Source organism: Galeopterus variegatus, unplaced genomic scaffold (assembly GCF_000696425.1).
Source record: "Galeopterus variegatus unplaced genomic scaffold, G_variegatus-3.0.2 Scaffold5304, whole genome shotgun sequence".
Classification (NCBI taxonomy): Eukaryota; Metazoa; Chordata; class Mammalia; order Dermoptera; family Cynocephalidae; genus Galeopterus; species Galeopterus variegatus.
In genome coordinates, this window is record NW_007731415.1 from 72,399 (window position 1) to 85,239 (window position 12,841).

Sequence of the window (12,841 nt, forward strand, 5' to 3'; positions counted from 1 at the left end):
AGAAAGAGTACTCTGCATGGGTTGGGCTATTGCATGGGTTGGGCTATATAGTTAAGTAAACTGAGAGATATTTCCTTTAGGTGCAAAAAATAAGGACAAATTGTTTTACTGAAATATCCTCAAAATCCCGAGCCTGACTTCCTTTACTTATTTATACTTTTACTATCAGGGAGCCTGACTATCATAGTTTTTAACTTTTACTTTTATGAAAATAAATTTCATCTCTATAACTGTCCTCACTTTTGTATGATCAAATCAATTTGCAGCTATCTTTTCAGTATTACCACCTGGATGTCCCACTAATATCTTAGGCATTAATATAATAAATGTAAAACAGAATTACCTCTCTACATGCATACTCACTAACCCAATCAGCTTCTGTTCATAATATTTCTCTACATGCACTGTACTTTATAAATTCTTGATTTCTTTGCCTACGGAAACACTTCTAATATTTCAAGATCCATCTTAAAAATCAATACCTCCTCAAAGATGTGCCTGAATATTGCCTTCTTCTAATTTATACAATTATTAAAAATATTCTCCTTAGCACAACTGCAGTCCTTTGAGGGCAAAGATTGTGCCTTACTGTTTGGGTCCTACATAATATTTAGCACAAGGGTTTACCCATAAAAGCGGCTCAGTAGATATTTGTTAATTTTAAAATTTAAGATGCAATCTTCACCCAGGCAGAAAGTCCACTTTTTGACTATCAGCATGTATCTGTAGGTAGAAGTGAAATTAATTTGGTCAAAATATTCTGAAGACTGTTGGCAATATGGAGTTTAAGTATTAAAAGATGTTTATGCTGAAGGTATCATTCTCATATGGAGACTACATGGAGTTTAAATAAAATGAACTAAGCTATTTTAGCCAAAGACTAAACCTAAGAAAAAGTCTTCAGTTAAGGGAAAAGAAAATGAGCAAAGAGTAGTTGGAAGTGAGAAAGAAAAATGCAAAGGAACTTAAAAGTGAAAAGAGTGTTTTAAACACTGAGACTCAACCAATGTTGTCAAATCTTATAGAGGGACCAAAGGACATACAGACTGAGGAAAGATCTTGGACATGTATTAGAATGTGCAGTGCTTTTAAATAGTAACAAAAATACTGCTATTATTCTTTCACTTACGAAATGAGTCATTATCAAGTCCATTGAATTGAACACTTTAGACTTGTACATGTTATTGTATGTAAAGCATATCTTAAAACGTGCTGTGTACAATTGCTCAGCTAATATTTCTTATACTTGGTTTTCACTAAAGTTTATATTTTCTTATAGTTTAACACTTATTTGAACAAAATGAATCTTATTTAGAATAAAAAAGCCGAAAAAAGCTGAGTTTGATATTCAATATAGCAATGGAAAAATATTTTTCAAAACCAAAACAAAAGGAGAAAAGAAAAAAAATAAAGAGAAGTCAATTATTCCCAAACAATGGCAATGTGATTTCTGGTGTTTGTTGATATTAGTAGTAGTAATATATCAAGTAATAAATATCTTTTAGAGAGTCACCAGAAAACTCTATTCTACTAGATCATAAGAAAGAGAATGTTGTAAGAACTTAATTGCCTAGCTGGATGGGCTAATAACAATATGAAGCTATTTTTTATAGTAAACTCAGAAGTTTGTTGGTTTGTGGTATAGCACTCTTTCACTGTATATATTTAGAGGTGACTAAAGGCACAGTAGTCATACAGATAAATTCATTATTTACAATACAAAACACACTGCTCACAAGCTTTGTTTTTACAGCACACAAATTTTTTTTGTGCTGGACAAACTCATCAGTTTTCCTTAATATTACCTACAACAGTGTCAAAGGCTATAAATATGTTGCTTGTATATTAAAAAACATAGGGTTTAAGAAAATTTGCTACACATTGTTTATGATCTGTCCTGCTTGGCAGTCTTTTATTATCTATTTCACATGTGTGTTTCTTCATACTGATGATGAGTCTATTCTCATTGGCTGGTATCACAATTTGCAATACTGACAAGATTTTGAAACTAGAAGAGTTTGCTAAAGCAAAAGTAATGATAATCACAGCATATGTGACTCCTGATTAATAAACGAAACCTCTCATCTCCCCACAAAAATAAATAAAAAAGACTTTGAAATAGATACACATATTAAAAATAAATGCTAACTTGAGTCAGTGTTCAGAGTTCCCTGTATTTTATAAATTTCTGAAGAATATCGTCCCATGTGAAATTAACATTGGCACATGTTACCTAGATGGATTGCAAAACAGAGCGATTAAGAGTTTTAAGGGTTATAGAATTTGAATACAATAATCTCAGGGTCAGATCGAAGATTTAGAAGAGAAATCTTGCCTGCACTCTCTGACACATTCCCATATTTATTTATTCCCTCTCTAATTCCTAAAGTGCTTTTCAGTGAAAGAGTTAAAACAGGAGACTATAGGATTATGTGGGGGTTAGCCAGAATGAGGGGGTGGCAAAGCTACAGGATCTTGGAGAGAGAAAGAGAGGATCCTGAGGAAATGTGGGGAGAGTGATTTGTACCAACTATTGAACGAAAATAAAAACAGGCTTGAGCAAAAGAAACCTTGGGGAGCTTCTGCAGACCTGAAAAAGAAATGTGGGCCTGAGAGGCCAAAGGACCTGTGTGCAATTTCCTGACATGTTAGAAAACTGCAGTGACAGCCCACAAAATAATTAATCCTAAATGCTGAAAAATGTGTCCACCAGAAATATTTATTTTTGCTTTATTCTAGATTCTGAATCTGAGTTCGTGTTCAATAAAAATATCTTTCTCTCTGGTCAGTAACACTTAGAACACACCCAAAATATTTAGCTACTTTCTGTTTATATACCTATGCACAACCCACACACATCTTTGCATAGTTTAAAAAAAAATCCTACCTTTATCTATTTCAAATAATGTTTTCAGAAGAATTCATATTTTCTCCTTGATTTCTCTACCACCATTAATAAATTTAAATTGTACCCATTAGGACACAGTGGTGTAAAATCTAGCCACAGGAGAATTGTGTAGTTAGGCCCCCTTTGAAATCTCTTTTTCCCCCCACTCCCTCTAATGGATTTCACATGATTAAATTGCAAAAGGCAGGACAGAAAGGTGATGTTTTGACAAAATGAGCTTGGTTGTTTGGAAGCAGCCCTGAAGCAGTACCTCTGAATTGGAGGCCTTATGGATTTCTCCATAATGCAGATAGAACTTCATGATATATTTAAATCCTTTTCCGCAAACATTCCCTGATTTGTTGCCAAGCCGTCACTGAATTTAGTAATCCAGACAGATTACCACAGGGGTCCTATTTTTAGGGTCCTTCTGTTGCTGTGGCAGTTGCAGCTGATCGGATTACGGCTCTATCCTACCCATGCAAAATGCACCGACGCTTCAAGAGAAACCTGCCCTGCACTCCCGTAATTACGATGTAAGACTCATAGCTGGGTATTTCTCTCTGAATTTATTCTGTAGCTCCATTGTAGGCAATCCATTAACTCCCGAGATAGAGAGCTGTCTTTTAGTTTTGCTCCGTGCCTTTCAAACTAACTCACTATTATGTGCACGTGTGTGTTGGGGGGAGGGTGGGTGACAGTAAATGCATGCTGGGGGGGTCACAGAGGACGTATGTAACTTCTCTGATTCTGAGGGCAGAAAACTACGTAACCCAGACATTACTCTCTCCTATAAATGACAATATCTCCATCTAGTGGTAAAAATGACCTTAATCATTATATTATATTTTACTTCACTGTCAGAGGAGAAAAGGCATCTACAAATTTGTCTCAGAACATAATTTGTGCTTTACTTTTACTATATAAATGTTTTCGTAAGAAGAGGAGATGATGGTCACCAAACCAGATTGTACCCCATTCTGTAGTCTTTGAAAGGGAGAAAATAATTCCACTTACTTCGGAGGAAGTTTGTCCTCCCCTATTGCCTGATATCTGGGTAAACAGTTTGTCAATAATCTCTTTCATGATTTTTTACCATGCATTGAGAGGGGAGGCAGTTATAAAGTGTAATAAAATAACAAATTTAATTAATTTTATATAGATTCTTGTATTTGTTCTAAGAAGTAAATTACTCACCGAATTTCTCATCTCTCATTAAAATTATCTTTATCAATTTCATAGCTATTACACCCCAGAAAGCTAGTATATATTATACACACATAAGCAAATACATACCATCTTTTCTTTGAATAAATAAAGGTTAAAGCAGCATGTTAAGATTTTTCCCATTTCGTAAATTACTACAACCTCAATTAAAAAATGAAGTCTATTCATAAAAAATGAAGACTATATTCATATTCTTGCAATATGAAGCCAGTAATTTAAAGCTGTCTTTTACAAATGTTCTTAATTACATGATTGCTATTTGTTCATGCAAATGTTAGATTGTTTTAACTCATGTTCCAACTCATATCTAATTATACAGCTTATAGTAACAAATTCATTTACCTGAATATAAATACGTTGTCATCAGACAGGCCACTGCGCAGACGGCAGTGTCCACCAGGTGGCAGCACTCGTGTGGGCTCAGCCCATTGCAATCTTGGTTCCTGTACTTGTTGCACCTGAGTCCCAGCTTTGCTCGTGTGCCAGGGGAATTTGGTCTCTCGAGAGCGACTCGGTCCAGTAACGCGATGCAAAAGAGTCAGATCTTTCAATCCAGAATATCAACTGATTAATGTAAAACTGAAGGTAGTCTTTTTCTGAGACCGTGGTATTGGGAGATGCTACCCAAAGAACCTGGTATGAAGGTATCTAAGAATTTTAATGAGTCTGTATCCTTGACAAATATTTTTTTCCCAGCTTATGTCAAAGTCCAATGACTTTTTTATTGTTGTTCATCCCTTTCTTCTCTCCCTCCCTCTTTCCTTCCTTCTCTTCCTCTTTCCTTTCTGCTTCCATTTTTCTTTTATCCTTCCTTTTTTTATTTTTTATTTTCTTTTTTCCATTCTCCCTCCTAGTACCCTTCCCTGGCTTCCATCCTCTTAATAATAATGTTGATAGCAACAACAATAAAGGGTAAAATAATAATATTTGTTTATAGGTGCCAATCCCTGTTCTACGTATTTTCCCAAGATTATCTCATTTAATCCTTCTAATCTCACTATTATTAGCTATGTGTACAGATGAGTGAACTGAGGAATGATATGATTGACTAAATTGTTCAATGTATTAATTCAGAAAANGAATATCAACTGATTAATGTAAAACTGAAGGTAGTCTTTTTCTGAGACCGTGGTATTGGGAGATGCTACCCAAAGAACCTGGTATGAAGGTATCTAAGAATTTTAATGAGTCTGTATCCTTGACAAATATTTTTTTCCCAGCTTATGTCAAAGTCCAATGACTTTTTTATTGTTGTTCATCCCTTTCTTCTCTCCCTCCCTCTTTCCTTCCTTCTCTTCCTCTTTCCTTTCTGCTTCCATTTTTCTTTTATCCTTCCTTTTTTTATTTTTTATTTTCTTTTTTCCATTCTCCCTCCTAGTACCCTTCCCTGGCTTCCATCCTCTTAATAATAATGTTGATAGCAACAACAATAAAGGGTAAAATAATAATATTTGTTTATAGGTGCCAATCCCTGTTCTAAGTATTTTCCCAAGATTATCTCATTTAATCCTTCTAATCTCACTATTATTAGCTATGTGTACAGATGAGTGAACTGAGGAATGATATGATTGACTAAATTGTTCAATGTATTAATTCAGAAAATATGTATTGAACACATACTATAATCAGAATACAACAGCGATCAAATCAGATACATGTTCTCATGGAGTTTGCATTCGAGAAAGACAGATAATGAACAGGTTAAAAAAAAGTATTACAGCTTGTGATGTGTGTTATGAGGAAGTAAAAGGAGAGCTGTGATTAGACAAAGAACAAAGGACTCTTAAATAAGGTAGTAGATATATGCTGGGCATTATATATATATATGTATGTGTGTGTATATATATATATTTGCAATATCTAGGCTATGGAGTAACTAAATCTTCACGATCTAGTGTCTTGCTTATTTGGGCAGTTTTTCAGCCCCATATTTTTAAACTTCTTGCCCATTACAGTCTTCTCTACACATTAGAGTCTTTCTGTTTGCATTGTCTTTGTAATTCTGAAAAAATTTCTTTGCATTCTGAAAAAAATATGCTTTAGCCCTCTTAGATAAAATGAGAGCTTGTCCATCATACTTTCCTGAACTACACCCCTATTGCACAAAATACCTCTAGGTTCTTCAGTGACGTGTTCACAGACAATAGCCCACTTACTTGTATAGATGGTTGATCCTCATCCATTATGCATTTAATTCTTACCTTAATTTTAAGTTACGTAGACTTTTCTACATCTCTCCATACCTAATATTTATGTGTAACTGGGCACATTATATTTTGAGAAAAATAAAAGTTAGTGTGTTTTAAAAAATATATTTTAGCCACTTAGAAAATATACTACATCAAATATAACCATCTTTCTATTTTTGAGTAATCTAAAATATTTGGAATATTATTCTTTTGTAGAAGTTTAATGCTTTGGTGTCCAAAATTTACTATCCTCAATTGAGAAATAAATAAAGAAATAAACAGTAAACATTATACATGTGAGATATTTGAAATATTGGTGAAAGAAGGAAGGTAGATTGGATCCAGGTTTAAAACAACATTTAACCCGCACGAAAGAATTCCATTTTTTCTCTTGAAGCATTGTTAAAACTGTAGAGATGTTCTTGAAAAGAAATTCACAGCTTTAAAATAGTAAATGCTATCATTCGTTTTCTGTGTTTCTCATTCTTAAGAATGTCTATCTTATTAAAATTCCCTAGTAAATGAAAACACAATATTTCTCATATCATCTTCACTGGTAAGGGATTATTAGGGACAGTCAAATTGTCTAAAGTAGACTACCCAAGCTTGGTGTTCATTTTAGAAAAACCACAAAGATAGCACTATCTAAGGAATAAATGAAGTTTCTGACCCCAAGAACACAGTGTGTAGGGCATAATAGTTAAATAAATATTTCTTGAATGTGTTAATAAATGAATGGAAATTAAAATTTCTTAGGTGGACACAGCTATAATAGTCTCAGGGCAAGGAATATCCATGTTCAGTTTTTCATTCAATAGTATTTAAAGAGCTTTTCTGTCTTCTGAGAACTACATTGGATTCTGGCAATTCAGTTTTAAGAAATGGAGCTTGCATTTTAATGGAGAAGACATTAATAAATAACTGCAAATTAAACAATTTAATTTCAATTATTGTAAGCTCTAAGAATTTCAAGAAACTAGGAGAATATAATAACAAGGGTGATCCACTGTTGGGAAACATTGGTCTAAAGTAATAAAAAGCAAATGAGTTATCAAAGGCCTAAAATGCTTTTAACATGCCTCCAAGAATAATTTTAAGCTCTGGTGAGGCTCAAATTTTTAGGATGTGTTTATTCATGTCTTATATTTATACAAAAGAAAAAAGTAAAGCTCTACCTGATAAACTAATATTACTACTGCTGTAGATATTAAAAAGAGTCTGCATTCTTCCCACTCAACTGAGTAGTATCAGAATTAAACACTTAAGACTCTACTATAGAGTGTGTCTGTAGATTAGATAGCAGTATTGCATCAATGTTAATTTCTTGTATTTGATAATTTTACTATGGTTTTGCAAAGAAAATGTCCTTGTTTTCAGGAAACACATGCTGAGGTATTAAGTAGTGAAGGAGAATCATGTCTAAAAGTTATTTTCTGATGTTTCAGAGAGAGAGAGTGTGTGTGTGTGTAAAAAAGATAAAAAATGGTAAAATATTAAAGTTAGGGGATCCAAGTGAAAGGTACGGGAGAATTATTTATTCTATCTTTACAACTTTTCTGTAAGTCTGAAATTCTTTAAAATTCAAACAAATTTTGTATTACATAGTCTTTGAGTTATATAGTATTATATATTATAAAATATAATATTTGGAAAATAATACTAATCACAGTTCCTAGCACATACAATATTCATGAATGTCAAGCTTAGAATTCATGATTTTCACTAAACATTGTGAACTAATCATTTGATATGATAAATTAAAATTAAAAAGTCCCTGCTGTTCAACTTATAATTTGCAAAGTGAAAAGTAAAATATCTGTGTGTTATGTTTAGCTTAATGGAAACATTCTTAAGTCATACTTACAAACTTTTAGTTCAAAAAACTGACCTGAACAGAGGACTTTTCCTTCCTTCCTTCTATCTCCCTGAGATAACAGTGAACACACCCAAGAAGAATAAATTACTTATGATGGTAAAATAAGAAAATATACCATCGACCAGCAACATAAATATTGAATTTCTATAATATAGACAGCTGGTAAAATCCTATTGATGGATAAATTGGAATATAGAAGACAACTCAAAATGTGCAGAAGAAGGCTACAAGAAGGATAGGAACATTTGTTTTCCTGTGGAATCCCAAAGTGACCGAGCCCAAAGTAGACAGAGACACACTATAGTTGGGAGAGAGGTTACTGTCAGAGTAATTAGTAAACGGCTGAAAGTATAATGGCTGGGCCTCCGTATTTGCACCTAGCTACAGTATATACCCCAAAAAATGGCATAAAAGGAGAAGGTAATCTTATGGATGTCTATTCAGATAGAAGGGAAGGCCAAGAGATTGCAGAGTTGCTGCCCAAGGAAGGGCCTTGATGTTATTAAGCCTCTTGGGCAACACTAAAACCACGCACCTCTAGACTTCTTGTTATGAGCAAGAAATAAATACTTACTAGTTTAAGCCATAATAGTAATTAGGTGGGGTTTTTTTGTCTTTTGGTTTTTGTTTTTTCGTTTTTTTAATCTGGAGCCTAAAACATTCCAAAAGTTGTCCGACATTTAAATGTGTATATGCAATTATTACAAAAACTCAGTGATGTAACTAACAAATGTGTGTTGGAGTAGGTGGTGCTACAGAGATCAGACAGTTGAACAAAGATACTGTCTTCATCTTTTGCAATAGGAATATTAATATATACTTTCTAAAGTTGATAAGACAAAGTTTTATATGTCTGTAGTAAGAGCTATTGAGGTAAACTATCTGAAGAAATAAGAATATGAATTTTTCAAATAGGTTTACCTGTGGAACATGGTGCTTTCTCAGACAATCTAAACACAAATTAAGAAAAATGATTTAAGTGACTNGAATATCAACTGATTAATGTAAAACTGAAGGTAGTCTTTTTCTGAGACCGTGGTATTGGGATATGCTACCCAAAGAACCTGGTATGAAGGTATCTAAGAATTTTAATGAGTCTGTAGCCTTGACAAGTATTTTTTCCCAGCTTATGTCAAAGTCCAATGACTTTTTTTTTGTTGTTCATCCCTTTCTTCTCTCCCTCCCTCTTTCCTTCCTTCTCTTCCTCTTTCCTTTCTGCTTCCATTTTTCTTTTATCCTTCCTTTTTTTTATTTTTTATTATTTTTTTTTCCATTCTCCCTCCTAGTACCCTTCCCTGGCTTCCATCCTCTTAATAATAATGTTGATAGCAACAACAATAAAAGGAAAAATAATAATATTTGTTTATAGGTGCCAATCCCTGTTCTAAGTATTTTCCCAAGATTATCTCATTTAATCCTTCTAATCTCACTATTATTAGCTATGTGTACAGATGAGTGAACTGAGGAATGATATGATTGACTAAATTGTTCAAAGATGAGTGAACTGAGGAATGATATGATTGACTAAATTGTTCAATGTATTAATTCAGAAAATATGTATTGAACACATACTATAATCAGAATACAACAGCGATCAAATCAGATACATGTTCTCATGGAGTTTGCATTCAAGAAAGACAGATAATGAACAGGTTAAAAAGAAAAGTATTACAGCTTGTGATGTGTGTTATGAGGAAGTAAAAAGAGAGCTGTGATGAGACAAAGAACAAAGGACTCTTAAATAAGGTAGTAGATATACGCTGGGCATTTTATATATATATATGTATGTGTGTATATATATATATTTGCAATATCTAGGCTATGGAGTAACTAAATCTTCACGATCTAGTGTCTTGCTTATTTGGGCAGTTTTTCAGCCCCATATTTTTAAACTTCTTGCCCATTACAGTCTTCTCTACACATTAGAGTCTTTCTGTTTGCATTGTCTTTGTAATTCTGAAAAAATTTCTTTGCATCCTGAAAAAAATATGCTTAGCCCTCTTGCATAAAATGCGAGCTTGTCCATCATACTTTCCTGAACTACACCCCTATTGCACAAAATACTTCTAGGTTCTTCAGTGACGTGTTCACAGACAATAGCCCACTTACTTGTATAGATGGTTGATNAGCGCTGCCGCGCTTCCCAAGCGGCGCACTATCCAGTGCGCCACCAGGCCGGCCCTAAAAGTTAGTGTGTTTTAAAAAATATATTTTAGCCACTTAGAAAATATACTACATCAAATATAACCATCTTTCTAATTTTGAGTAATCTAAAATATTTGGAATATTATTCTTTTGTAGAAGTTTAATGCTTTGGTGCCCAAAATTTACTATCTTCAATTGAGAAATAAATAAAGAAATAAACAGTAAACATTATACATGTGAGGTATTTGAAATATTGGTGAAAGAAGGAAGGTAGATTGGATCCAGGTTTAAAACAACATTTAACCCGCACGAAAGAATTCCATTTTTTCTCTTGAAGCATTGTTAGAACTGTAGAGATGTTCTTGAAAAGAAATTCACAGCTTTAAAATAGTAAATGCTATCATTTGTTTTCTGTATTTCTCATTCTTAAGAATGTCTATCTTATTAAAATTCCCTAGTAAATAAAAACACAATATTTCTCATATCATCTTCACTGGTAAGGGATTATTACGGACAGTCAAATTGTCTAAAGTAGACTACCCAAGCTTGGTGTTCATTTTAGAAAAACCACAAAGATAGCACTATCTAAGGAATAAATGAAGTTTCTGACCCCAATAGAAAAACCACAAAGATAGCACTATCTAAGGAATAAATGAAGTTTCTGACCCCAAGAACACAGTGTGTAGGGCATAATAGTTAAATAAATATTTCTTGAATGTGTTAATAAATGAAATGAAATTAAAATTTCATAGGTGGACACAGCTATAATAGTCTCAGGACAAGGAATATCCATGTTCAGTTTTTCATTCAATAGTATTTAAAGAGCTTTTCTATCTTCTGGGAACTACATTGGATTCTGGCAATTCAGTTTTAAGAAATGGAGCTTGCATTTTAATGGAGAAGACATTAATAATAACTACAAATTAAACAATTTAATTTCAATTATTGTAAGCTCTAAGAATTTCAAGAAACTAGGAGAATATAATAACCAGGGTGACCCACTGTTGGGAAACATTGGTCTAAAGTAATAAAAAGCTAATGAGTTATCAAAGGCCTAAAATGCTTTTAACATGCCTCCAAGAATAATTTTAAGCCCTGTTGAGGCTCAAATTTTTAGGATGTGTTTATTCATGTCTTATATTTTTATAAAAGAAAAAAGTAAAGCTCTACCTGATAAACTAATATTACTACTGCTATAGATATTAAAAAGAGTCTGCATTCTTCCCACTCAACTGAGTAGTATCAGAATTAAACACTTAAGACTCTACTATAGAGTATGTCTGTAGATTAGATAGCAGTATTTGCATCAATGTTAATTTCTTGTATTTGATAATTTTACTATGGTTTTGCGAAGAAAATATCCTTGCTTTCAGGAAACACATGCTGAGGTATTAAGTAGTGAAGGAGAATATGTCTAAAAGTTATTTTCTGATGTTTCAGAGAGAGAGAGTAAAAACAAGAAGATAAAAAATGGTAAAATATTAAAGTTAGGGGATCCAAGTGAAAGGTATGGGAGAATTCTTTATTCTATCTTTACAACTTTTCTGTAAGTCTTAAATTCTTTAAAATTCAAACAAATTTTGTATTACGTAGTCTTTGAGTTATATAGTATTATATATTATAATATAATATTTGGAAAATAATACTAATCACAGTTCCTAGCACATACAATATTCATTAATGTCAAGCTTAGAATTCATGGTTTTCACTAAACATTGTGAACTAATCATTTGATATGATAAATTAAAATTTAAAAAGTCCCTGCTGTTTAACTTTTAATTTGCAAAGTGAAAAGTAAAATATCTGTGTGTTATGTTTAGCTTAATGGAAACACTCTTAAATCATACTTACTAACTTTTAGTTCAAAAAACTGACCTGAACAGAGGACTTTTCCTTCCTTCCTTCTATCTCCCTGAGATAACACATCCAAGAAGAATAAATTACTTATGATGGTAAAATAAGAAAATATACCATCGACCAGCAACATAAATATTGAATTTCTATAATATAGACAGCTGGTAAAATCCTATTGATAGATAAATTGGATATAGAAGACAATTCAAAACGTGCAGAAGAAGGCTACAAGAAGGATAGGAACATTTGTTTTCCTGTGGAATCCCAAAGTGACCAAGCCCAAAGTAGACAGAGACACACTATAGTTGGGAGAGAGGTTACTGTCAGAGTATTAGTAAACAGCTGAAAGTATAATGGCTGGGCCTCCCTATTTGCACCTAGCTACAGTATATACCCCAAAAAATAGCATAAAAGGAGAAGGTAATCTTATGGATGTCTATTCAGATAGAAGGGAAGGCCAAGAGATTGCAGAGTTGCTGCCCAAGGAAGGGCCTTGATGTTATTAAGCCTCTTGGGCAACACTAAAACCACGCAACTCTAGACTTCTTGCTATGAGCAAGAAATAAATCCTTACCAGTTTAAGCCATAATAGTAATTAGGTGGGGGTTTTTTTGTCTTTTGGTTTTTGTTTTTTCGTTTTTTTAATCTGGAGCCTAAAACATT

The 12,841-nt window shown here is 33.1% G+C and overlaps 1 protein-coding gene across 1 annotated transcript in view; it reads right to left on the minus strand.

Moving 5' to 3' along the window:
* Positions 1-4,456: 4,456 nt before the first annotated feature.
* The window catches only part of LOC103604648 (annexin A1-like), a gene marked incomplete at its 3' end in the record, with an annotated part of 46,445 nt that continues 38,060 nt past the window's right edge, over positions 4,457-12,841 (minus strand). Inside the window, exon 13 of the mRNA XM_008589221.1 lies at positions 4,457-4,658. Within this exon, the coding sequence (XP_008587443.1) occupies positions 4,457-4,658 (202 nt within the window). The remainder of the gene's footprint in view (positions 4,659-12,841) is intronic.